Below are 25,807 nucleotides of genomic sequence, written 5' to 3'. Positions count from 1 at the left end.
CTCAGCGATGGGAGTCAAGAACCTGGGTTCAAATACTGTGTTAGTTTTGCAGTTGTGGGCAAGTCACTTAGCATCTCTGTATGTATGGTACAGATAGAATTCTGACTCTGAGTCAGTGGAAAGAGATCCCATATGAACAAAACCATAAGCTCTTGACTTTTGACAATGGCCAATGCTGGCCTTAGATATCTCTCAGTCACTCCAGCCCACCCTATAATGGCAACCAAACCAAACCAAAATCCCTAGCAGATAACATAATGATATCACCACTACTAATAGCTCATATTTATATATCTAGTACTTCCTAACTTACATTCATTCCTTTTCATAACCACTCTGAGAAATGGATGGTACTCCCTCTAAATTAGAGGTATTCTAATTTCAGCTAAGAGGTGTATCTCTCTCTCTCTCTTTTTCTCTCTCTCCCTCTCTTCCTCTCTATGTCTCTGTCTCTCTCTTTCTATGTCTCTCCCCCTCCTTCTTTCTCTCTTTCCCTCCCTCCTTCTCTCTCTGTTTCTATTTCTGTTTTTGTCTCTGTCCATCCGTTTTTCTTTCCTTCTCCCTCTCCCCTCTCTCTTTCTTTCTTTTTCTTTCTGTGCCTTTCTATCACTGTCTCTCAATGTCTCTTTCTCTCTTTGTTTCTCTCTCTCTGTCTCTCTGTGTCTGTCTATCCTCTCTGAGTCTCTCTGTCTCTCTCTGTGTGTCTCTGACTTTGTCTCTGTCTCTGTCTATCTCTTCCCCCCCCCCCATTTCTCTCTGTCTCTCTATTTCTGTCTTTGATATAGAGGTCAGAGAGAAGTTGACCACTTTTCATATGCTGATGAGTCCTGTGGATGAAAACACCAATATACAGGCACACTACACACTATGACTGATCTTGAATGTACAGCTACAGTTACTGCCCAAAGAGCCTTGTTGGTCATAGCTAAACAGCATTCAGGTCTAGCTGATTCTGATTTCCCAGAAGTAAATGGAGAACATATCACACAGAAGCACAGACTTAAACACAATGCTCTTGAAAACTTTTTTCTTTCCCCTCAACTTTCAGCTGCCCTCGTAACAGGACAAAGAAGCAGTTTGAACCTCTGATGGTCACTCATCATCTAAAAGCACCTGATTGATCAGAGTTCGAATGAGGATCCTTTCATTGGTACTAAACTGGCTATGTTCCATTATACTATCATCAGTGATTTTGTTTTGGATGTTTACTTCTTGATAGGACCTACAGGGTCAGCATTCAGGTTTTTTGCTTGCAGTGGGTCAGGGATTTTTTTTTAAAATTCATCCACTAATTTGCCAATTTATTTATTTATTCATTTATTTGTTTGGTCCAAGCCTGTAATTTTACCACTGTGGACAACCCCCTATGGAAATGTTTTCTCTTGATGCACATCTGCAACTCTTCTGGAACTCAGTTTTAGGGAGCTGCCTGTGAGAACTGAGAAGTGAAGTGACTTGCCCAGGGTCACAGAGCCAATATATCTCAGAGGCAGCACTTGAACCCCTGTTTTCCTAACTCTAAAGGTAGGTCTGATATCCACTACATCATGCTGCTGCTCAGGTTTAGGTCTCACTACTTTGCAGAGGAACACAACTCCTTCTAAGCAAACTGTCAGTCTGGGCCAGAGCCTGGTGGTGTGTCAATCATAACTTTCTGGGAAATTAACCTTTAGGGCTGAAATTTTCCAAGTGTACTTTCAACTACAAGGAGAACCAGTTATTTTTTTAAACCAACTTCCTTTAATGATATTTTTGGTTGATGTGTGAGTGAAACAGCTTCATTTGTTTGTGTGTGTGTTGCATGAACTTTGAAGTATTTTCTTCCAGCAAATAGTTTAATTCCTTTTAAAAAAACTGTTTTATCTTGAGCTTAAGAAATAGTAAGCAGAATGAACATTTCTACATATGTCAGAACAGAAAAGGAAGGCTGAATTATGTAGCTATGAATCTGTATTACATATAGTTTGCCTTACTCTCCAACTATACAAGCAATCCAACTTGTTATATTTTCAGAGCTATTCTGGTTGTCTATGGATCCTAGTAAGTTTCCTTCTGTTCTTTTCTGTGCATTTAAAAGAATACTTTTAAGGACCCTCTTTTTAAATTTTCTTTCCATTTTTGGTAAGCCTAATACTATTCTCCTGACCTGTCTTATCTTTCTGACTCACTCTGCCTCCCAAGAAAAAAAAATAAATCCTTGTGTTAAATATGCATAGTTAAGTGAAACAGATTCCCACATTGGTCACATCTGAAAATATGTCTCATGCATCTTGAGTTCATCACCTTAGCTAGCTTAATTCTAATGATATAACCAGGGAACCACAACTGGGCCTAAAGGGGCTGAGATATTGCATACATTCCCTTCTCTACTAATTGACTTCTCTGCTCTAGACCCAGGTATGGTACACAAAAATGCATAGCATCCTTTGATGGAACAGGATTCATTAGCTTAACTGATAACTGCTGTTACAAGATACTGAGAGTAGATACATCTAAATGTGAAGCAATTCCCAGGACTGCTGATTAGGCATATACACTGTCTCCCACAATGTCTGTGTCTTCTGGAGAGCCAGGCCAGGAGCTTGGGCTCCTTCTCTGATTTCTTCCAAGACATTTCCATTTCAACCAGCCAGCTCCACTCATTAGACTTATAACCTGTAGTCTTCTCAAACTCACAAGGTTGCTTCCAAGCCTGGACATGTCCATCTTAAGAAAAATGTTCTATCATCTATTCAGAAAAGGAAGAATGAAGAGTAAAAGAATCCCAGGGCCCAGACACAAGGTCAGCTACTTAAGTCAACGCTCAACATCATGGTAGGAGCATGGGGAGAGGTATACTATCCATTCTCCCCCATCCCTCATAGAGAGTCTAGACAAAGAGTAAACTACTTGCCAAATGAGAAAGTTAAAGCAAGACAGTGAGCTGTAAGTTGCCTCTTCTTTTTGTCTGTCAACTTAGACATCAGTTCCTCTGCCTTAACAGTCAATGAGGGGTTGCTAAGCTATTACATGTCTAGAAGTAGCCAAAGTCATCATCTCTTTTGTGCCAAATGGCTGGAGTAGCACAGGTCATTGACCAGAACTAGAAAAGGTAACTCTGAATGTACTCCAGGAGATGATTTTTATTAGACTAAGATCAAATGATCAATGAAAATCAATGAAAATGAATGTTTGAAAAAAAAAGAAACTGAAAGATTTTTTTCTCCAAGAAACAGGAACCTTTCTCAGTTTCTTTTTTCTGATGCCTATGAGCTAAAACTTCATGCTGTGTGAATAGAGATATACCTTTCTTCATTCAATTGTTATATGCCTGCAACAATGTGTGATTTTTTCTGTAAATAGAGCTAAATTTTTCACTGACTCGTAATTTCAAAGATGATATCTTAATTTCCCATTATTCTTCAATAGTCAAAGGCTATTAACACTTTCCATGTATCTTCTCTTGTCCTCACAAATCAAGATTCTTTAAAGAAACACTTTAACATGCCCAAAGGCTTTGCTGTTTAGAGGAATCCTACATCCTTTTTTGAATAAAAGAGTTCTTTTCTGAAGGCTACGTTATTATTGTTCAGTCATATCTCATTCTTTGTGACCCATATGGGGTTTTCTTGGCAAAGATACTGGAGTGGTTTGCCATTTCCTTCTCCTGCTCATTGAGGAAACTGAGACAAACAGGGTGAAGTGATTTGCCCAGGGTCACGCAACCAATAAATGTCTGAGGTTGGATTTGAACTCAGGAAGTCTTCCTGAGTCTAGACTCTATCCACTATGCCACCTAGCTGCCCTCTGATGGCTAGAATAATCCCATTATTTTTCTGTTTTGGATTTTAGAATATTAAGCTTTCTCAAAGGGAAGGGAAGCAAAACACCTCTTCTCTGAGACACCTCTTAAATGAGGCCAACTACATGGCATAATGGATAGAGCTTTGTATCTGGAACCAGAAAGACCTGGTTTCAAATCCTTCTTCAAATACTTACTAGCTATATGACACTGGACAAGTCGCTTACCCTCTGTTTGCTTCAGCTTTCCTATCTGTAAAATAGGAATAATAATAACACCTCCCTCCCAGGGTTGTTGTGAGGATAAAAGGAACTATTTGTAAAGCACTTTGTAAACCTTAAAATATTATATAGATGTTATTTAGTTTCACTGTTATCCTCACCCTTCCAGTAACGAAATTGTCAGTCAATAAGCACTTATTTAGGTCCTACTATGTGCCAGTAATTGTGTTAAGTGCTAGGGATACAAAGAAAGATGAAAGATAGTCCAGGACAGTATGAAAGTTGTGGCATGTAATTTAAAAAAAAATCAGTTGCAGCTTGTCTCTTAGCTCTTAGGAAACAGGGGTTTTGGACAATGAACTTTTAATTCCCATGAAATAGCTCAGCCAGTCAAGGCTAACTTATAGGAAAGTGCCTATTGATAACCAATTAATAATAGCTTCCATTATCTGCTTCAACTTAAGCTAAATTGGGAAACATTAAACTTTGTTCTATCTAATCATTTATTTCAAATGATTGTTTATTTTAAGGGATCTAATTATTTATTTCACACACATAGCTTCTCAAGATGAGCAGAGGTTAATCACTTTTTTCTCTCTCAGTACATAACAATAACTAAGATTTATACCAGCTTGGGGTTTCAACATGTTCCCTTCTGGCTCTAGGTCCATTGTTTTGTTTTCTCCTTCTTCTTCTCAATAGGCCAGGTTCTTAGCTCTCGTGTTTCTATCATGCTTTCAGACATTCTTATTATCAGTTCATTTTAATATCATTTCTAATGATAATTCAAGAGAAGGAGGAAAAAAACTCACTATAAAGTTAGCTGGATTGTCATCTCTTCCAAACAGATCCCAAACACATTTTACAAGTTTATTAGTGTAGGTTGAATGAAATTCCAAACAATGAAAATGAACACAATGACACATTACTTTCCAAACATAGATAATACACAGATACTTCTATTAATCCAGATCAGCTTAATATTATACACAGAATGAACAGATCATAATACACACAGTAAAACCTCATTAATTTGGAAGAGTATGGTATAAAGTTACTCTAACTTGGAACTAGATAATACTGTAAAAATTTGTAAAGACATGTAGTTTTGCTACTTTAAAATGTAGGTCTGTGATGTTGTGAAGTGACCCTTAGCTTCATTCCTGCTTAAATGAGTTTATCAGAAAGATTTTTTCTGAACACATCAATGCAATTTCTTCAGTAGCTCCTTCTTATATTGTAATTATTTTATTGGTATATAAATGGTTACTTATAAAGTGTTTGACAGAGTTTGTTCTTTTAAAAAGGTCAAAATTTCCCTGCTAGTCTTTTGAGAGAGTTTATTTGATTATTAGGTCCCTTTTTCCCCCACAGACAACATAAAGATAAACCAGCTTGGTTTCCAAATTAGTAAGGTCTAAACAAATGAATCTTCTGTACTTTACAATTAGACTATAGTAATTTTTTTTTAAAGAAAAGGTTTTTTTTTATGAAATCCTTTAAAAATCACTATATGTTTAGGTTTATCCAAGTAATTAAAAAAACAGAAAAACCACATATGTACTATTAAAAGTGGGGGTTCATAATTACCATAAAGATTTAAGTAGAAAAGAAAGCATTGTATGCAGAATTAATATATCAAAAATAAATGAATGGAAAATAAAAAAGTCCTCCAATTCTACAGACATTAAATTCCACGAACTTTTCTTATGTAACCATTCCAAAGTTCTCAACTTCTTATTCAGAAGGAGCTTATTTAAGATAATTCCTTCAACAAAACATTCACAAGTAGATGGTGTTCAAATTAATGCAGGTTGAAGGAGCTATTTCCAAAAGCATCCCTCTGTGGTTTTACTCTGTTTTCATTTTAACACCATCAGAAACAGCATGAGTTGTCAAACCTCTTTCCATGACTGCCTTTGTATATGGCTTACGAGAACATGTGTGAGTCACATCTTGCTAAATACATTTCTAAATGTGATAATGAATGCTTTTGTAGGAACATGAAACTTGTGTGATTAAACACTGTTCGGAAGCTGTCCTTTTCATGCTCCTGGGGCATATGACCTGCAAATGTAGATACATCATTCAGATACAAGTCTTCTGGTGCCCTGTATTCTTATTTACACATCTGGTCCTAATAAACAAGATGGATTACAGAGCAGCGAGAGCTCTGCCTGTTGTTTTGGTGGTAATGGCTGGTGCATCTGGCATCTTACACCAGGAGGGCTCCTGATCTTCCACATCTGACAAACCTCAGAAACCTTGTTCCCTACTTCCAGTTTTCTATTATGATGCTGATTCAGGATGATGAAGACCACTCTCATAGATATTTAATTGTTCCTCATAAACCCAGTGCAATGTTTCATTTTTTGGCCTAGATAGGTGATATGGAATCTATGTCTACCACTTATAATCTTGGAGAGTTGCCCGGGGAACTGAAAAGTTAAATAACTTACTCCAAAGTCATCCACTTAGAATATGTTAAAGGCAGGACTTGATGTCTGGACTTGCTACTCTATCTGCCACAACAGTCTACCTCTAAGTGCAAATTTACAATTTTAAATATGTAATTGTGCAGTACTCTACTGCCCCATGAACACCACATAGGCTTTCATCCTGGGTCTGTTTGTGACTTCTTTATTCTGCTGAGATACTTGCTTTCAAACATAGTTTTTGATTTGTTGATGACCAAAAAGAATCTTTAGAGTAGGACTGCTAAAAAGGTAGTCTTTTCATCATTTCAGCAATTTTAAGACTTCACATTTTTGTTTTCTCTTAAAAGTTTAAGGTTCAGATTCTGTTATTATAAATATCTATTAGTCTCATAATAATTCAAATGTTGCCTACCACTGTTTGAAAAGCTGTAATCAAAAAGACTCTCACAGATTATGTTTTTCCATGAAAACTGCACAAGTCTATGCTATCTCTCTAAAGTTGTAATTAAAGACATGGCCGCATTGCCATTCAGCTACTATGAGTTGATCAAAACTACATTATCCAAAAAAAAACCTCATAAAAACCACTTATATATAGAATTTTCAGTCACAGAGGTTATTGTTGTATAACATGGTCACAGAATTTTAGAGCTGGAAGGGACTGTGGATGTCATTTAGCCCAAATCAAGAAAAAAAAGAGAAAATGGTTTTCAAAGTGCCTATCATATAGTACACTGTGAGTATGTCAAAGAGATAGTCTCTTTATAACATTCAACTTTATAATAATGCTTACAAATGCACTTCTTCAGTAACACTGTCATTAATGCCTACGTTATCTTGTAGTGAAATGCTTTTAGCAAACATCCATGCTCAATGTCTGTGGTTAAGAAGGATGCATCGTAAGTCCTCTGCTCTTTTAGCTGGTGAGATTAATACTTTTTGACAGGTGCTAAATAGAATCTCAAATCTGCTAGCTGATTATTTTTTAATACAACTTCAAAATCTAATCACCTGCTAAGTTAACAACTTTTTGTATATGCTGTTACTCATGTTAGTGGAGCACGTATCCATTTTACTAGCTCTAGGCATCAACTGGCCACTGCTGTTGAAGCTGCTTGGATCAGAACTGTCTCTGCAGCATAAGAGACTTCGGAGATATCTCTGGCAATCAGAAGAAGCATAATAATAAATCAAGGGATCAATGCAACAACTTATGCTGCTGATGCACACACAGAGAAGGTAGAAAAAGTAGATTTTCTCAGTTGTGCTGCTATAAATAAGTGAGGAGTAGTGGGTGATCAGAAAAACATTTGTGGGTCCAAAGCAAATGATGAAGATACAGAACACAGCTGCAGACAAGAGTAAGGCCCGGGTCTTTTTGCTCTGGTTGGCAATGGAAGACGAGCTAAGACAGCGGATAATGGACACATAACAGACTGTGGAAATGACTAATGGTACACAAAAGAAAACTGAAGAGAAAGCCAGGAAGTAATGAACAAAATACCCTTTAAGTAGCTTTTGGTTTAAGACATCATGGCAGGTGGTTATATTTAGCCCAGGGATTTCTGTAGTTTGTTCCTTGATAACAAGAGGTATAATACCCCCTACAGCAATACTCCATATGGCCAGACAAATGAAGGAAGCACGCCCCAGGGTGCGCCAGGAAAGGGACTCCATCGGATACACCACAGCCAAGAAACGGTCCACACTTATGGCTGTCATCAGCATTATTGAAGCATACATGTTACAGTAGAAAGCTGCAGTAACAAAGCGACACATTCCAGACCCAAAAGCCCAGTCACTTCCAGAAAAGTAGTACGCTATTTTAAAGGGCAGCACACTCGCAAACAGAACATCTGCAGTAGCCAGATGCAGCATGTATACTACAGCTGGTTTCTTGACCTTCATTTTCACAAGGAACACGATGATAGCGACGATATTTAAAGGCAGACTTACGACAAATACTACAGTATAAACCGAAGGAACGAAGAGTGTCAGCCAGGGACCAGTCAGATATCTGGAAGCATCTTCAGACAGATGTTTGGGCTGTGGCTTTTGAATACGACTTGTCTTATTGATGGAGGCTGGTGTGTTTTCAGGAGTGGTTTCTTGATCATCCTCCCAGGATGCAAACGATTCATACTCATTAGGAGAATTCCTGAATAGAAATGTCCTTGGGCCCACAGTATCATTATTTTTCTCAGAGTCTGAAAAAAAAAGGGAAGGAAAAGACAAAATATTAGAGGTTAGAGGAGGAGGTATGAAAAATTCACTTCTGTTTATTTCTGATAGCTCAGTAGGAAAGGTTGTAGTATAAATCCTAGTTACTTAGGAGGTAATATGGTATAATACAAAGAGTTCAGGATTTAGAATTCATGGATGTGGGTTCACATCTTTGCTCTGTTACTCACAACCCACATGACCTTGGGCAATGGATGGTTGTTTGGGCCCTTTCCAATGCTAAATGTTATGATCCTATGGCAGCTAGGTGAAGTAGTACATAGAGTGCCTGACCTGGAGTCAGGAAGATTCATCTACCTGAGTTCAAATCCAGTCTCAGACACTTACTAGCTGTGTGACCCTGGGAAAGTCACTTAACCCTCTTTGCCTGAGTTTCCTCATCTGTCAAATGAGCTGGAGAAGGAAATGGCAAACCACTCCAGAATCTCTGCCAATAAAACCCCAAATGGGGTCACGAAGAATCAGACACAACTAAAACAACTGAATAACAATACAACAAACAAAACTTCAGTGTGATAAGGAAATGTGATGCAGTATGTGAATCAAAAGCACATGTCAGATAATTAACTAGTTCTAAATACCACATGAAACAAGAGCGAGCAAAATTTCCCTTTTCCTGCAAGTGAGATGTGAATAAACACTCCAAACTATCCCAGCAAAAGAAACAATTTAGCAGAAGTTGTCCTTTCAGAGCCCTGTGTCAGACAATATAAAGAACTGAGACAATCCAGAGAACCCTGTTCTTTTAAATGGCCACCTAACCTCTAGTGTTATAGATAGTAATACCACCTTACAGTGTAAAGCTCTCTTTAAAACTGTTTTCTCTTTCCTTCAAGGGCTTTTATACATGATCTCATTAAAAATTTTCTCAGCCTTAGTTTCTCAACTATAAAATTAGGCAGTTGGCAGTTAACTCCAAGATCCACGCCAGTATCAATATTCTATGATTCTACTGTCCTCAAAACTACCTTGTCAAATAGGTGAACTGGTTTCATTACTCTCATGGATTTAATTATTATCTCTATGCTGAAGATTCCCAGATCTACTTATCCAGTCTGACCTCCAATTTTACTTCTCCAACTGGCTACTGGATATCTCAAACTACATGTCCCGTAGACATCTTAAACTCAACATGTCTAAAACTGAACTCAGGATCTTCCCCTCTTCCCTAAGCCCTGCCCTCTTACTGATGTTTGAAGGCATCCCCATCCTCCTCTTCACGAAGGCTGATAACCTTGATTCCTACTCTTGCTCGACTCTTCCCCCCATATCCAAATCTGTTGCCAAGTCTTCTCGTTTCTACCTTCACATCATACGCTCCCTTCTCCTGTCTGACACAGTCACTGCTCTGGTCCAGGCCCTAACCACCTCCCACCTGGACCATTATGATACTCTGCTAGTTGGTCTTCCTGTCACTCCAGTCCACCCTCCACTAAGCTCTCAGATTGATCTTCACAGGACATGGTCTTTATTCAATCAACTTTATTCAATCAACTCCAATGGCTTCCTTTGACCCAGAAGATCAAATATACAATCCTTTGGTGTTCAAATCCCTTCATAAACTGGCCCTGTCCTACCTTTCTAACTTTTCTTTATACCCTTGACACACTCTTCAATCCATCAAAACTGGTCTCCTTGCTGTTCTCACACAACACACTCCATCTCCCGATTCTGGCCATTTTTACTCACTTTCCCCCTTCACAGAGGAATTATCTCCTTCCTCATCTCCATTTTCTGTCCTCCCACATTTCCTTCAAAGCCCGACTAAAATCTCACCTTCTATATGAAGTCTTTCTTGATTTCTCTTAATATCTGTGTCTTCTCTCTCTTGATTGCCCCCAATTCATCCTGCGTACTTTTGGTTTGTACAAAGTTCACTGCATGTTGTCTCCTCCGTTAGACTGTGAGCTTCTTGAGGGCAAGGACTATCTCTTACTTTTAGTTGTATGCACAGCATTTAGCACAGGACCTGGCTCATAGTAGAAGCTTAATAAATGCTTAGTGATTGACTGACATAATTTCTGAGATGAAAAAACCAACACAGAAAGGCTATATCTCCCTACAGTTATACATCCAGTTATGAAGAGTCAGAGTCTCAAATGCCAGGCTGGTATTTTTCCATTACCTAAGTATATTGGATTATTTGTTCCAAAACACTTTTTCCCCTATTGTGCTTCATTTGTCTACTTAGCATGGAATATGAGGTAGCCCTCTAGGTGAGCCCTAGGGGGTAAGTTAAAAAACACAGCACCTATAATATGCCTACCACAGTCTCCTCCAGGATCACCTCAAAGATATTCCCAGGCTCCTTTCCCAGCAGTCCATGTGGCTATCATGGTGGCTATAGGATCACAGAATGGTAGAGCTGGCATAGACCCGAGAGGTTATGTATGCCAGGGGATCTTATTTCTTTTTTGTCATGGACACCTTTGGAGGTCTGGTAAATACTATGGACCCTGAGAGATTGTTGCCTATATTATTAATCAAAGGAAATAATACATTTCAGTTAGAGTTAGTAAAAATGAAGATGTAATTTTTTTCTCATTCAAGTTCAGACACCCCTTGAAAGTAATCAACATACCCTTTCCTTTTACCCCAGAACTCCTGATTAAGTGCAACCCCTTTGCTTTATACACAGGGAGAATGAGCATATGAGAGGGGAGGCAAATTTTCCAGGATCATATAGCTACTATGCCCAAGACTGTATACCCCTATTGAGTGGAAATGCTGAGATCCAAGATCCATTCTTTTCTGATTCCAATACACCAAACTGCAGGATTACTGTGAAAATTGGGATAGAATAGGTTCTTAAAATAGTATTAAATCGTATTATATAACTACCATTCCTCAGTGGTTTATTTTGCCTAACCAACACAAGTCAGGGGATGGAGTTAAGATTAATAGTGTGTTTCAGGTCCACCTGATGGCAAATAAATGTTTTACTGCAAATTTCCTTCATGCTACAAGTGGCAGCTACATGGCACAGTGGATAGAGTGCTGGGGTCTGGATTTAGGAAGACCTGAGTTCAAATTCAGTCTTTTATACTTACTAGCTGTGTGACCCTGGGAAAGTCACTTAGCCCTTTTTGCCTCAGTTTCCTCATTGGTAAAATGAATTGGAGGAGGAAATGGCAAAACACTTCCATATCTTTGCCAAGAAAACCCAAATGAGATCACGAAAAGTCAGACATAACTGAAAAATGACTGACAACAAACTCCTTCATACTAGAGCAAAACATCAATTCGAAACAAATGATTCTAAGATTTTTCATCATGCTAGGTCATAGAGTGACCATGCTACTTCTAATGCTGAAATAATTCAGATGAGTTCAAAATCCTTTTGTGTAGTTCTGCCATCATAGAGGCCAGTCTTTGACAGTCTGACAACTCATGGAAGCCAATAGAAAAGTACAGAGTGAGAAATGGAAACAACAGAAGAAAAATCCCGATGATGAAGTACTCACGCTCTAAAAGCAGCCTTTCTTATACCCCAGAAGTGATTCTGCCAGAATTTTTTTTCCTTTTGAACAGTCTCATATTTGGGGATATTTGGTAATTTTCAAAGGTAGAGAGACAGGAGATCCAGCGTTGTGTTTGAGGGACAGCCAGGAAACCATTTTGGCTAGGCTGTACATTCAATAAAGGGCAAAAATATGAAATAAGTTTGGGAAGGTAGACTGCAGCCTGATGGGTTTTAAAGGCCAAATAGAAGAGTTTGTATTTGATCCTACAGACAAGAGGAAGCTAATGGAGCTTGGGACAGTGACAGGGTCAGATCTGTGCTTTAGGACTCTGGCAGCTATGTACAATGTGGACTGGAGAAGGGAAGGGCTTAAAACAGGGAAGGCAATTCAGGGGGTATTGTCTCAGACAAGAGATGGTGAGGGTCTGAGTGGCGGCTGCAGGCGTGGAGAAGAAATAGGTATAAGAGATGTCATCGAGGTAGAATAGACAAGAATGGCAACATTGGAGATCTGGGATGAAAGAATGACAGAGATATAGGATGACTCTGAGGGTGTGACTTTTGTAGCTGGAAAGATGATGGTGTCCTCCACAGAAATGAGAAGTTTGAAATATAAACTATTGTTGGGGAAGAGAGAAAATAAGCTCTGTTTTGGATATGTTAAACTTGTGATGCTTATTTGATATCCAGTTGGAGCTCAGGAGAAAGACCAGGGTTGGTCATATAGATCTGGGAGTCATGTATATAGAGACAACAAATATGACAGGCAATGTGCAACTATGGATGTCTAGGCTGAAGACTAAATTTAATTATATTAGTATATTATGTTATATAATTATATTAATATAATTATACGAAACATATTAATGACAACTTCTTTTATCCTTAGGTCTAAATGACCATTCAGAAGTGAGAGGGATTAGTCTGTGGTGAGTTTGTCTCGAGGGAAAGAAAACTGCCCTTCTGATTTGTTGTATGTATTGGGGATGAGGTAAGAGATATGACATTGCACGTCTTTCTCCTTTTACTTATTCTCATACTGTTGACTCAACCTTTTGCACATTATCAGGTGTTGTGAAATTATATCTTTACCTCATGCCCCTGATGTCTATTCCTTAGTCACCACAGAGCCCAGACCAAAGACCTAACCATGTAGAACTTAACCTTTTATGCCCTATACTCTGCCCATGGGGTCCCACTCTCCTGACTGGTGATTACCCCAAGCACCCACGATAGCTAGGACTGAGCTCCAGCTACATACTACACTCCCTGGATATCTCCTTGACAACCACCATGCCCCTTTGAGTATTCTCTGTCCCCTTTATACCTCCGAAACCACAATCAAATCAAGTCTGTCATTGCTCCTGGGAAGAAGCAATTTACTCACCTATGGCTCTGTTCTTTATCCCTGTAACTTTCCAAACCACAACCTTGACCATTACCCCTTTAGATGTGCTATCCCCTCTCCTCGTCAGAATGTAAGCTCTTTCAACTCCAAAAGACTCATGAAGGACAATGCTGTCCACATCCAGGGAAAGAACTATGGAGTCTGAATGCACATCAAAGCATGCTATTTGCTCTCTCCTTTTTTTGTTGTTTTGTTTTGTTTCTTCTTTCTCGTGGTTCCTCCCATTGGTTCTAATTCTTTACAACATGACTAATGTGAAAATATGTTTAATATGAATGTGTATGTAAAGCCTATATCAGATTGCATGCCATCTTGGGGAGGGGAGAGGGGAAGGAGAGGGAGAAAATTTAAAACTCAAAAGCTTATGGAAGTGAATGTTGGAAACTAAAAACAAATAAATAAAAATTTTAAAAAAGAATGTAAGCTCTTTGAGGTCAGGCACTATCTTTATTTTTTTGTACTTTTATCCCCAGTGCTTAGCAAAGTGCCTGGCACAAAGTAAACACTTAATAAATGCTTTTCTACTCATTCATTCATATGGAATATTTCTTTTCTCTTACTCATGAATAATTTTTCAGGATGTTGAGAGGCTTATCTTACTGTCAGGGGAAGTAAAAAAGTATTTACTGATTTGTTTTGATTTTATACATTGATTTATTAAGTATTTATTAAGTATACCCAGAAAAGTTGAAAATTGTAACTTTCAATTTCTTAGGAACAAAACTAAAATAAACTTCCATGCCTCTAAAAAAGCCATTCACTCCATTTTGTCTTGTGCTTTATATACTTCTTCTTTACTCTGACCATGTTTATAATTTATGAGGCCTAGCATCTCATTCTGTCAGCCTAAGGTCTGAGGTTACTCAGGGGTATTATGAGTCTCTGAGTGAGCTGAAAGAGAAGGATGAATGAAAGCTGAAGCTTGCATTCCATGATGACATAATAAACTAAAAATGTCTGCCTCGGGTGGACACTAGAGCTAAGACATAAGACATACAATTTGTCTTCCCATTAGGCCTGGGAGCCTGGCCAAACTGATAGCATTGGAAAGACAGAGAATAGAAAGTGCATGTGGGACCACAGACACACACCAATAGTCACATACCATATACTCATATGCACTAATTGGTATAACAGTTCAAGAACAAAACAATTTCAAAACTGCTAAATAACCATAATTAAGCTTCCTGTAAACCACCACCAGATCTAGAAAAGAAAAGATGCTGTCATAAAATTTCATTTTATTATATTTACTATTGCTATTTTTACTATTACTATTTTGTTACTATTACTATTTTTATTACTATTACTGTTATATTTACTATATTCTATTATACTTACTACTCTATTATTGGCATGCACAAAAATTTTATTTTCAAGGATATCTTCTGCAAAAATTTATTCTTAAAGGAATCTTCCTTGGGCCAGGTTTTCTTGAAGTTGGAACATTTCCAACAGAAACACAATACCATTAAAACAATTTGTTATTACCCTGAGCCATTGTCTAGTTTCCGGGAAGAATTCAAAATCCCTTGATTAAATATTTGCCTAAGGTGTTGCCTTTCCTTATAACCAAGGGCTCAAATAAAGATTAGCAGCTGTATTTTTTAGTATCTAGTGACAGCAAAGAGAGAGCAAGTCTGTGCAAGCTCATACAAGGCTTCACAAACCAGCCCAAGGCCTTTGGGCCAAAAGTTAAGTTCCAGCATGTATCTTCTCTTTGTACATTCCTAATGAAAGGACTGTTCTAAGTTACTTTAAAGGTCAAGTAGAAATTGGCTATTGAGCTGCTCAAAGTTTTCTTTATCATCATCTCTTCTGTTGTCAAGCTATTCCTTAAGGGTGAAGAATTCTAGATCTCAAAACAAGTTCTCAAAATTCTGGCTAGAACCTCATCTGTTGAGGCACCTCTGAAAGGCAATAGACTTCTACTGAATGAAGGTATTACTTAATATGTTCTGCTAGAGATTATGAAATCTGTTTCTCTAGAGTTGTTTCTTTTTTAACAGTGGCACAGGCAACACTTTTTCTGATTCAGATAGTATCTTGCCTAAAAACGGGGGTGGGCTAGATGATCTTTCGAGGTCCCATTTTTAAATTTATGACTCATTGGCTTCCTTCAATGCATCATTCTCAATTCTGATACAATGTGATTCTATTCCTTTGGAATAACTCTCTGGGGATAAACATCCAAGCAGAAGCTTCGGTTTCTAGTCACTTTCCAAAGGAGAACTAGTTAATTTTTGTTCCACATTTTTCTATGGTTAAAACCTTCACCCAGCTGAGGAGGAAGAAAAAAGATGAAGAAATAAAGGAGGATACCATTGCTATACCTGCTCCTCAAAGAGATCAAAGAAAGAGGGAAAGGATATAGTTATACAAAAATATTTCTAGGAGCTCTTTTGGTAGTAGTCAAAAATAGAAAGTAAGGGATGTCCTCCTATTGGGGAATGGCTAACCAAATTATGATACATGAATGTAATTGACTATTGTGCCATAAAAAATGACAAAATGGACAGTTTCAGAGGAAACTGGGAAGACCTCTATGGACTGATACATAGAACTAGAATATTATAATATTAATTATTATAGAATAATAAAAGTGAATAGAACTAGATATTGGTATCTAGATACCATGTCAAAAATTGATAAAATCAGAACTTTATAGAGAAAAAGCAACTTTGAAAGACTTTAGAACTTGATCAGTGCAATGATAAACCAGGAGTTCAGAAGGCTAAAGATAAAACACATTATTCACCTCCTTCTAGAGTAGGGATTGACTTAAAATGCACAGAAAGATATACATTTTCAGTCATGGCCAAAGTGGGACTATGTATATTTAAGGTGAGGGTTTTATTTTTGCTTTTACTTTTGGTTTTGTTGTTGTTATTCAGTTGAGGAGGGAAAGATAGTAAGAGGGACAGATTATAACTGTATATAAAAATAAATAAGTAATTAACTTATTTTTTAAAATTAAAAAGAAAGAAAGTTGAGGAAGATGTAGAAGTGAAGAAAATAACAGACAGGAACATTTTTCAAAGAGTCAAAAGGAAAATAGGAGACAAATTTGGTTGGGTCATTAAGCCCAAATCAGATAAAGTCTCATCTGCTTGTCACTAGAAATTAAAAGTAAGAAGTATGACTCTTTACTTGGTCACATAACTCTTTTAAAGAAACAACAGCTTCTTTAAAGAATTACAGAAATTTGTAGGTTTCTTCCAGCCCCTGTACACACAACATAAGATCATGTAGTTCTTAATCTTTTAAATGCATAATTGTTAAACTTTAATAACTGTGGTTGCAATTGTGATAAATATAATCAGTAGAGAACCTTTAACCCCAACTGATAAATAGTCAAAGGTTTTGCAACAGAAGTTTTCTAAGGAAGAAACCCAAACTGTCAATAGCTATATGGGCTATATGCTCCAAATATGAGCTATATGCTCCAAATCACTAAAATTAGGGAAATGCAAATTAAAACAACTCTAAACATCTACTTCATACCCATCAGATTGGCAAAGTTGACAAAAAAGGAAAGTGACCAGTCTTTTTAAGTTTTTTTTTTGAGACTAGAAACTTGTGGTTTCTATCCCATAATAAATTAACAGCATTATTTCTTATACTTCTCTGCCATGCTAATTAAACTGCCCATCTGTTCAAGGATACTTATTCAGACATGTGACTAAATGAATTTAGTATTTACCTAAATGTATTTACCTAAACTGGGGAGCTACATAATTTTTTCATCAAGAACAATGGGGAAAATTTTGAACTTGGGCACATGCCCTCAGAGAAGGAAAATGAACAAAAGAAAGAGAGCAGAGTGAAGTTAGTCGACAAAATAGGGGAAACAAAAGTTAAATAAAATGCAAGGTCAATGTGGTGCTGTCTCCGTCCCCCTAAGGGGAACTTCTTTAGGCCAGGGACCATGGTTTTTCCTTCCTTTGTATCTCTAGCACTTAGCACAGTGACTACCACATAGTAGGTGCTTAATAAATGCTTGACGACTGACCAGTTCTTTGAATCTAAAGGCCTGAGTTTGAATCTTACTAGCTGTTGTGACACCAAGTCCCTTTCTCTGTATCTTAGTTTCCTCATTTTTAAAGTGTTGTTAATAACTTCACTAGTTACCTCATAGAGTTTCGAGGAAAAAAAAGTTACCTTTAAGCACTTTATTAGTTTCAGTTATTATAATAAAGAGGGTAGAAATAAGGGAAATAAGTGAACAAAAATTCTCTGCTGCCCTAACATATCTTCTATACTATTTCAAGGGTCCATGGATAATCATCAAATAGAATCTTCAAAAATTATGGTGGCCAAAACAACTCCTTACGTTGTGGCCACTGTAGTGATGTGCCTCCCTAAGCTTCTCTCAATTGGTTCTCAAGTAACACCATAATTGGCCTTTTGTACCACTAATTTGAGTCTTCTGTCTTTCTTTTAATTGTTCCCCAGATTTCCCCTTTTATTTAATTAAGTTTATTCCTCAGTGTTATAGAAGGTTCTGATCCTGAGTTCTCAAAGGCTATGACAGTACAGCATGAGCTCTTATGGTTTCACACCAATCTGGAGGAGATTCACGTATGGGACCATACTTTGTGGCACAGTGGATATAGCACTGAGCCTAGAATCAGAAATACCAGAGTTCAAATCTGACCTCAGATACTTACTAGTTGTATCACCCTGGCCAAGTCATTAACCTCCATTTGCCTCAGTTTCCTCTATCTGTAAAATGGGGATAATAATTGCACCTAACTAGCAGGGTTGTTGTGAGCATCGAATGAAACAAGACACAATGTAAATTTGTAAAACTTGAAAAAATCACTTAGCACAATGCCTGGCACACAATAGACACTATATAAATGCTTATTCCCTTCCTTTCTGTTACATGATGCAACACTGGGGCAAGATTTTTGTTAAATAAAAAGGGAAACTGGGGGGAATCCAAGAAAAACAACAGACAAAAATTTGAGATTGTAGTTTTTCTTCTTTCTACTTTCAAACTATTCAGGCACACAGATCCTACTTGAAGGCTGCTGAAGAAGTATAAAAACTAGAAATAAAAAGTGTGCCCCAGGCCAGTAGCAGGGAAAATGTGAGATAGGTAAAAGTATGGTCTTCTCTCTTGTGGGTCATAGTCCAAGTGCCCAGTGCCTTCATGCTGGGATCTCCATTTTCTAACCTGCTGCAGCTTCCTGCCTTTTATCATTCCTTTTTTGCAATTCTTTTTTTTCTTCTTCTTTTTGGAGAGGAAATAGTGCTTAAGTGACTTGCCCAGGGTCATGCAGCTAATAAGTGTGAGAAGCTAGATTTGAACTCAGGTCTTCCTGACTCCAGGGCTGGTGCTCTATCCGCTGTGACACCTAGATGTCCCCCTTCTTTCAATTCTTATCAGGCGCTATCAGTCCAGAATTACATCCCCTTAGGATCTTACTCAAAGCTTTTCAACCAAGTTAATATCTTCCAGAATTAATAAATTAATTAACAATTCAAACTTACAAAAGGCTTTAATGCTTACAAAACACTTACAAAAGTTGCATGAAGGAGGGATGCTAATGGTTATTATGCCCATTTTACAGATGAGGAAACTAAGGGTCAGAATGATTACCTGACTTGCCTATGGTTAAAATGGCTTGTAAGTATTCAAGTTGGGACTCAAAGTGTTGAGTCTGAACACATGATTTTGCCTCATTACGACAATATGTACTAACAAGTTTATAGGATCACAGCTCTGGAAGTAGAAGGGACCTCAGAGTCCAACCTCCTCATTTTACAGATAAGGAAACTTAGATATAGGAAGGTTAAGTGAGCTGTGCAAGGTAACACATAGCAAGAAGCAGAGGAAAGATATGAACCTAGATCCTCTGACTCCAGTGAACTTTTCCCCAGGGCCCTCTTCCAGCCTCTGCTCATAACATAAGATCATTTAGCTCTTAATCTTTTACATGCATAATTATTAAACTTTAATAACTGAGGTTGCATTTGTGATAAATATAATCAGTAGAGAGCCTTCAAAGCTAAAGACCTGCAAGGTTAAAGGTTTTGCAACAGGGAGTTTTCTAAGGAAGAAACCCAAGCTTTCAACGCTATGTGGGGGAAAAAAAGTTCCAAATCACTGATGATTAGGGAAATGCAAATTAAAGCAACTCTATGCATCTATTTCCCACCCATCAGATTGGCAAAGTTGACAGAAAAATGAAAGTGACAAATGCTGGAGTGGCTGTAGGAAAACAGGCACATTAATGCACTGTTGGTGGAGCTGTGAATAGGTATGGTCATTCTGGAAAGCAATTTGAAATTATGTCTGAAAAGTTACTAAATTCTTTTTACCCTTTGATCTAGTAATACCTTACTAGGCCTATACACCAAAGATGTCAAAGAGAGGAAAATGACCAATATGTACAAAAATATTTATAGTAACACTTTTTATAATAGCAAAAAACTGAACCAAAACAAAACAAAACAAAAACAAGGGAGGGTGACCATCAATTGGGGAATGGTTGAACAAATTATGGTATATGAATATAGTGGAATACAACTGTGTCATAAGAAATGATGAAAGGGACAATTCCAATGTAACTTGAGAAGACTTATATGAACTAATAGAGATTGAATTGAGCAAAAGTAGGAGAATTCCCAAGAGAATTCATACAATAACAAACATCTGAGAAAACCTTGAAAACTCTGGTCCATGCAATGATCAACTATGATTCTAGTGGACTAATAATGAAGCATGTTACTCACCTCCTGAAAGAGAGGTGATAGATTCAGGATACAGAATGAGACATACATTTTTGGATATGGTCAATTAATTTGTTTTGTCTGACTATGCATATTTGTTTTAAGAGTTTTGTATTTTTTTAATGGTAGTAGAAAGGGAAATAAAATTTTGATTGTTCAAAAATTTTATTTTTAAATTTTAAGTCTTTTTTTAATAGTCTTTAAATCCAAAGTATATATTCTTCTTACAATTAATATATTCTTCCATTCTGTTCTCTACAAGACAGAGTTTACCTTCTTATCTATGATGGCCATTTTTCATTTGTCACAGAATCTGATGTAAGAATATATTTTATACAATTGTGCATTATGGTAGTCATAAATTATATTAGATATACTTTTATATATAACTTATATTTAAAAGTTATTACTATAATTCCTATAGCCCGAGCAGTACATTTTTTTTAAATATAAAAGGAACTTGAATTCACATTTTAAAAGTGGCCTTCTTGAGACAATGTCAGACAGTGGTCAGGAAGGAAGTGACACCAAATGGAAGAATTTCAGACATGGCAAGGTTCCTCCACTAAATGGTCACATTCCATTGCCTCATCATGTCATGGAGATCATGCTGGGTTCCACAGGACACAAATCTTGGCAGGTACTACCAAACTGGAAAGGCTTTAAGCACAGGTCCATTTCTGTTGTCCAAGGACCAGCTGAAACACCTTTGAAGAAGCTCCTCTACCACTTGATTTTTTTTCCTAAAGCTTTGACAACCAATAAATAACTACCTTTTTGAGTGTGGAGACTTTTTTTTTTCAATAGAAGTTGTACTATTAGTGTCTGATGCTTGAGAAAATGTCTATTGACAAAAAGTTACTATGAGTTCAGTAATTTTTTTAGCTACCCCTCTCCATTTTCCAGCTTTTTTAATGTGTTATCTTCCTGCATTAGAATGTAAGCTCCCTGAAGACAGGAACTTTGTTTTTTGCTTCTATTTGTTTCCCCAGCACTTAGAATAGTGCCTCACACACAGTGAGCACTTAATAAATGTTTGTTGACTCTTAAATGAATTAATATTTAACTAATTATGATATAATCTATACAATATATATTGTATATGCTATAATATGTATATTATATATGTATTACATACCTATTATATACTTGGGAGGACTCATCTTTCTGAATTCAAATCTGGCCTCAGATACTTCCTAGCTGTGTGATCCTGGGCAAATCATTTTACCCTGTTTGCCTCAGTTTCCTTGTATATAAAATGAGCTAGAGAAGGAAATGGCAAACCACTCCAGTATCTTTGCTAAGAAACCCCCAAATGGAATCACAAAGAGGTGAATACGACTGAAAAGCAACTTAACTAAATATCATCTACCTTGGCTTTTCACCCAATTTCATGAACTGTCCTTCTTCCCCTAACAACATAACTGACTGAAGTTATCCATCCTCCAATTCAACATTTCCCCTTAAGGAGATATTATACTCAGGGTGATGAACTACAACCCTAATTGTTACTTTGTATTGGGTGAAAGACTGCCTCTCTGTAAGTTATATGACGTGGTTTTTGTTCTAGCTTTTGGGATCTAGCAAAATGTATCCAATCCCTTTTCTATGTCTTAACACTTTAATTCAGCTATCATCTCTCCACCCCTATAAATCTCTCTTCTAAGCCAAATAGAGTTTGTTCTACTATTTGTATGCAGATGTGCCATGTTTTTCAATCAAAGGTTGCATTAACATTTTGGGTCACACTTTTGGTTCATATTAGTTTTCATTATAGTGATTCCACACCCCTTTCATTTGAACTTATGTTGGCCAGGTGTCCACCCACTATCCTGTAATTGTGAACTTGATTTTTTAACCTGAGTGCCAGATTTTACATGTATTCCTTCCAAGCTTCATTTTATTCTTTTCAGCCCATACTTCTAGCCTATCAAAAATATTTTGAATCTTGAATCTACCACTCAAAATATTAGTAATCTATCCCTTTTGACTTTATTCCATTGGCAAAATTCATTTGCATGCCTTCTATGTTTTCACCCGAGTCATCTGGTTAAAGTGGTAAGCTAGGACAACACCCAGTGGTCTGCCACTGGGAGGCTATCAAGTTAATATTCTGTTAATCAACATTCTTTCAGTGTGGTTGCTTCACCAACTACTATATTTCCTCATCTTCTTCATAAGGATAGGATTAAGGTCTGTGTCAAATGATTTGCTGAAATCAAAATATACAATGAAATGGTATTCTCCTGTTCATACAGTTTAGTAATCCTATCAAAAAGGGGAAATTGGTTTAGGATGACTTGGTCTTAGTGAATCAATACTCCTTCCTAGTAATCATTGTTTTCTTTCTTAGAGTTTGCAAATAGTTTGTTTAATAAATCATTCTAAAATTATCCCAGGGATTGATTGACATCTTTCCCAATTGGTAAAAAAAAATGTTAGGACACTTGCCTTTTGGTATCTCTTACCCAATTCTGTTCAATTGTTTGTACGTCTTTCATGTATGTCTACAGCCATACAGTGATTCTTAGTGATGTGATTCTTAGAATGCACAGTAGCAGAGGGAGCTTACAAGAGTAGGAAGATGGCTGGCACACACAAACAACCTTTAATATACTCACTAAACACAAAATTCGTTTATTCTCGGTTTTATGACAGTGTGGTTATTTCATGATTTATTTTTTACATTAAAGTTTTAGGTGCGAAAATATTAGGCCCCTGAAAGTTAAAATTAACTTTACTACGAATTTCTCTTCAAGCTCCACACAAAACACCTGGGGGAAAAACTTCCTCTGTTACATTTTAACTTCTGTATATCTACACCCTGTATAATTTCAGAGTGCACCCATTCTTACTGTTTTTTTTAATCCTGTTAGCCTTCTCTCTGAATGAAAAAAAAAGTATTACAATTCTATCCCATAGTTTCAATATACTGTATTATGAACCTCAAGTATCATATAATTACACTCCTATGGGCAGCCTCTAAAGTCTAAAAACACTTCTGAACATTTATAAAATTGAAAAGATTAAGAATGGCTCCCACTGCCCCACCTGGCAAAGTAACTAGTTGCCTGAGAACAATTTGCTGATGGGAAAACTATTCTCTTAGGTAAAGCAAGTGAAGGAAGTAAAACAATTCCTTCCTATGGGAGACTTAAGAATGGCGAAGAAATTCTGAAATTTTTGATGGGAGAGTGAGTATGAGAGAAACCGATTTTGTAGAATAAATATTTTTCTCCTGTAGGGAAGCCATTTTTAGCGATCAGAATAGAAACAGGCTCTGTCCCTGTCATTCTTTGGGTGCAGTGACTCTCATTTTTGTCTTGATATACAGATTCTAACACATAGTGCAGTGTCCAATGAGAACTTGTTGATGGATCAGGGAACAAATTTACTACCTAATCGTGTGAAAGTTACAAGGATTTTTTTTCTTTGTCTTTTACCTCATCTGTAAAATGAGAAGGGGTTAAACGACGACAACAACAATAAAACTAACCAGGAACCTTAATTCAGACTAATGCGCTCATTTGGTAGACAGTTTGTCTGAGATGATTGAGTGTTGGACTTGGAGTCAGAAAGACCTAGGTTCAAATTCAACCCAGGTCACACTTACCGGGGGCAAATTATTTAACTCTGAGTCTCAGTTTCCTTATCTGTAAAACAGAATTAGAAATAACTATCTCATAGCATTGTTGTGAAGTCTAAGAAAATGTATTCAGAGGCTTTGGAAACCCTTAAAGCCTAGGTGTCAGAATTGTAAAGCAGTTTGAGATCCTTTCCTTATGTGTGGTGTGGGGACTGCCGGCGAAGTGTCAAGACAATGTACTGTGAGAGTTGCCATCTTAACCCACCCCAGGAAGCCGTGAGCTGTTCCGCCAAATTCCACATTAGCTCCAGTACCCACATCAGCTTCAGTACCATCTGCTTCTCCCCAGAGTACAAAGGGCACCTGCTTATTCATTGCCCCAGGGCACGACTCGCAGGGCAAGCTCACCAAATCTCAGAGCAGATCTCCCTGATACCTTTTGGGTGCAGGGCGGGGTCCGGGGGACTTTAGCAGGCACCGCGCCACTCCAGTCTAGCCCATTTATTAAAACACAGGTGTGAACTGCCCGACCGGCCGCACTCCACCCTGGGTTCCCCCTACCTCTTTGACTGCCCCTTCATCCCCACAGAAGTCCGGCATGCGGGAGGGGGGGCCAGATTGGAGGCTCTTACCTAGAGGATGTGCTGGGGTCCGCGTGCACAGCAGGGAGCCAAACAAGCTGAATCCCAAGCAGGCGAGCAGGAGGAGACGCAGTCCCATTGTCCACAGCGCGACCCCCCCTCTCTTTCCAGCTCTCCCTCGCTGCTGCTGCCGCTTTGTCCGCCGGTGGTGCTACCCTTTTTCTTTCCTGGAAGCCCAAGAAGGAGAGAAGGCGGAATCGTTGGTCCACTCTGGGTCAGTCACAGAAAGAAGGTTGGGAGAGGGCAGGGAGCCCAGGGGGCTTCTCAGCCTAGCGAAGCTTTCGGGCCTGCTTTGTGTTCGCTCCCGCTTTCTCTTTGCCCCTCTGACAGGATGTTGGTCTGTCGATCAGACTCGAGGGTCTGTCCCAAGGACTCACCCCCTTCCCCCGACGTAGCTTGGGCGGGCCCTAGAGAAAGGGTGAATGAGTAGCTCTGCTCTCTGGTCTCAGTTGGGCTGCGCGGATTGGAGGTGGGGAGACCATGCAGGGGGCTGGTTGGTTTTCACAGTCCTTGGAGACCCCAGGCAGCTGCAGACTCCTCCGCTATTTTCACTTCCTTCCTTCGCTGCCCACTGGCTCCCTCTGGGCTGTTTCTCCAGGCTTTGCTTCAATAGGAAGAAGGAGGCGCATCTAGTGTTTTGCTCGCCCCATAGTCTGGGGCCCCTCTGTGGTCCCCTTTCCCGCTCCCTACTTGCTGCTGCTGCTTCTTGTCAGAGCTCCGCTGCCGGAGGGGTCAGGTCTCCTATCTACCCTCCTCCTTCCAGCCCCCAGGAGGCCCCCTGCCCCTGACGCCAGGACTGAGCCAACTGTAGTCAAGGAAGGGAAAAATCAACAGGACCTTTCTGTCCCGCCCCCTCGCAATCATCGCCTGGCCACTTTGTTTTCAGGGGCTCAGCCTGTATGTACTATGTGACCCTGGGCTCTGGTTGGTAAGGCAAAGAAGTAAAACATTCACATTTTAAAAATGTACTTCTAGACACTAGGTCCATGACCTCCACCCATGACTCTTCGTGACAAATTGTGGGGGCGAAGGAAGCAGGGTTCAGTTCGTAAAGTTTTTGTGTTTTGGGGTTTTTTTAAGCCAAGAAGGTAAGGCCGAAAAACAGTGTACTTTGGAGAAAGGGAAGGTTTTGATTAAAAGGAGCCCTTTGCAATGGTTGAGGCAGAGTTAGTGGAATTGCCCCTTTTACTTAATAGGAAACAGGTTGCCCGTTTCATGCAGTTGGGTAAATCAAGCGCTAAGGATTTTCTTGCTTATTTACACGCAGACTGCTTTACGCTCCAAGAC

General features: G+C 38.3%; 1 protein-coding gene across 1 annotated transcript; it reads right to left on the bottom strand.

Annotated features, from left to right (window-relative positions):
• Positions 1-4,859: 4,859 nt before the first annotated feature.
• F2R (coagulation factor II thrombin receptor) lies at positions 4,860-25,256 on the bottom strand. The gene is made up of 2 exons (XM_027863619.1): positions 24,512-25,256; positions 4,860-8,647 (listed from the first exon to the last, which is right to left on the bottom strand). The coding sequence occupies exons 1-2, from the start codon at positions 24,597-24,599 to the stop codon at positions 7,455-7,457; spliced, it is 1,281 nt and encodes a 426-aa protein (XP_027719420.1). The 5' UTR covers positions 24,600-25,256; the 3' UTR covers positions 4,860-7,454.
• Between the last annotated feature and the right edge of the window lie 551 nt (positions 25,257-25,807).

This window comes from Vombatus ursinus, unplaced genomic scaffold, assembly GCF_900497805.2.
Source record: "Vombatus ursinus unplaced genomic scaffold, bare-nosed wombat genome assembly UNPS02014772.1, whole genome shotgun sequence".
NCBI lineage: Eukaryota > Metazoa > Chordata > Mammalia > Diprotodontia > Vombatidae > Vombatus > Vombatus ursinus.
The sequence above is the reverse complement of the archived record's forward strand: the minus strand, read 5'-3'. Positions and strand labels throughout refer to the sequence as shown.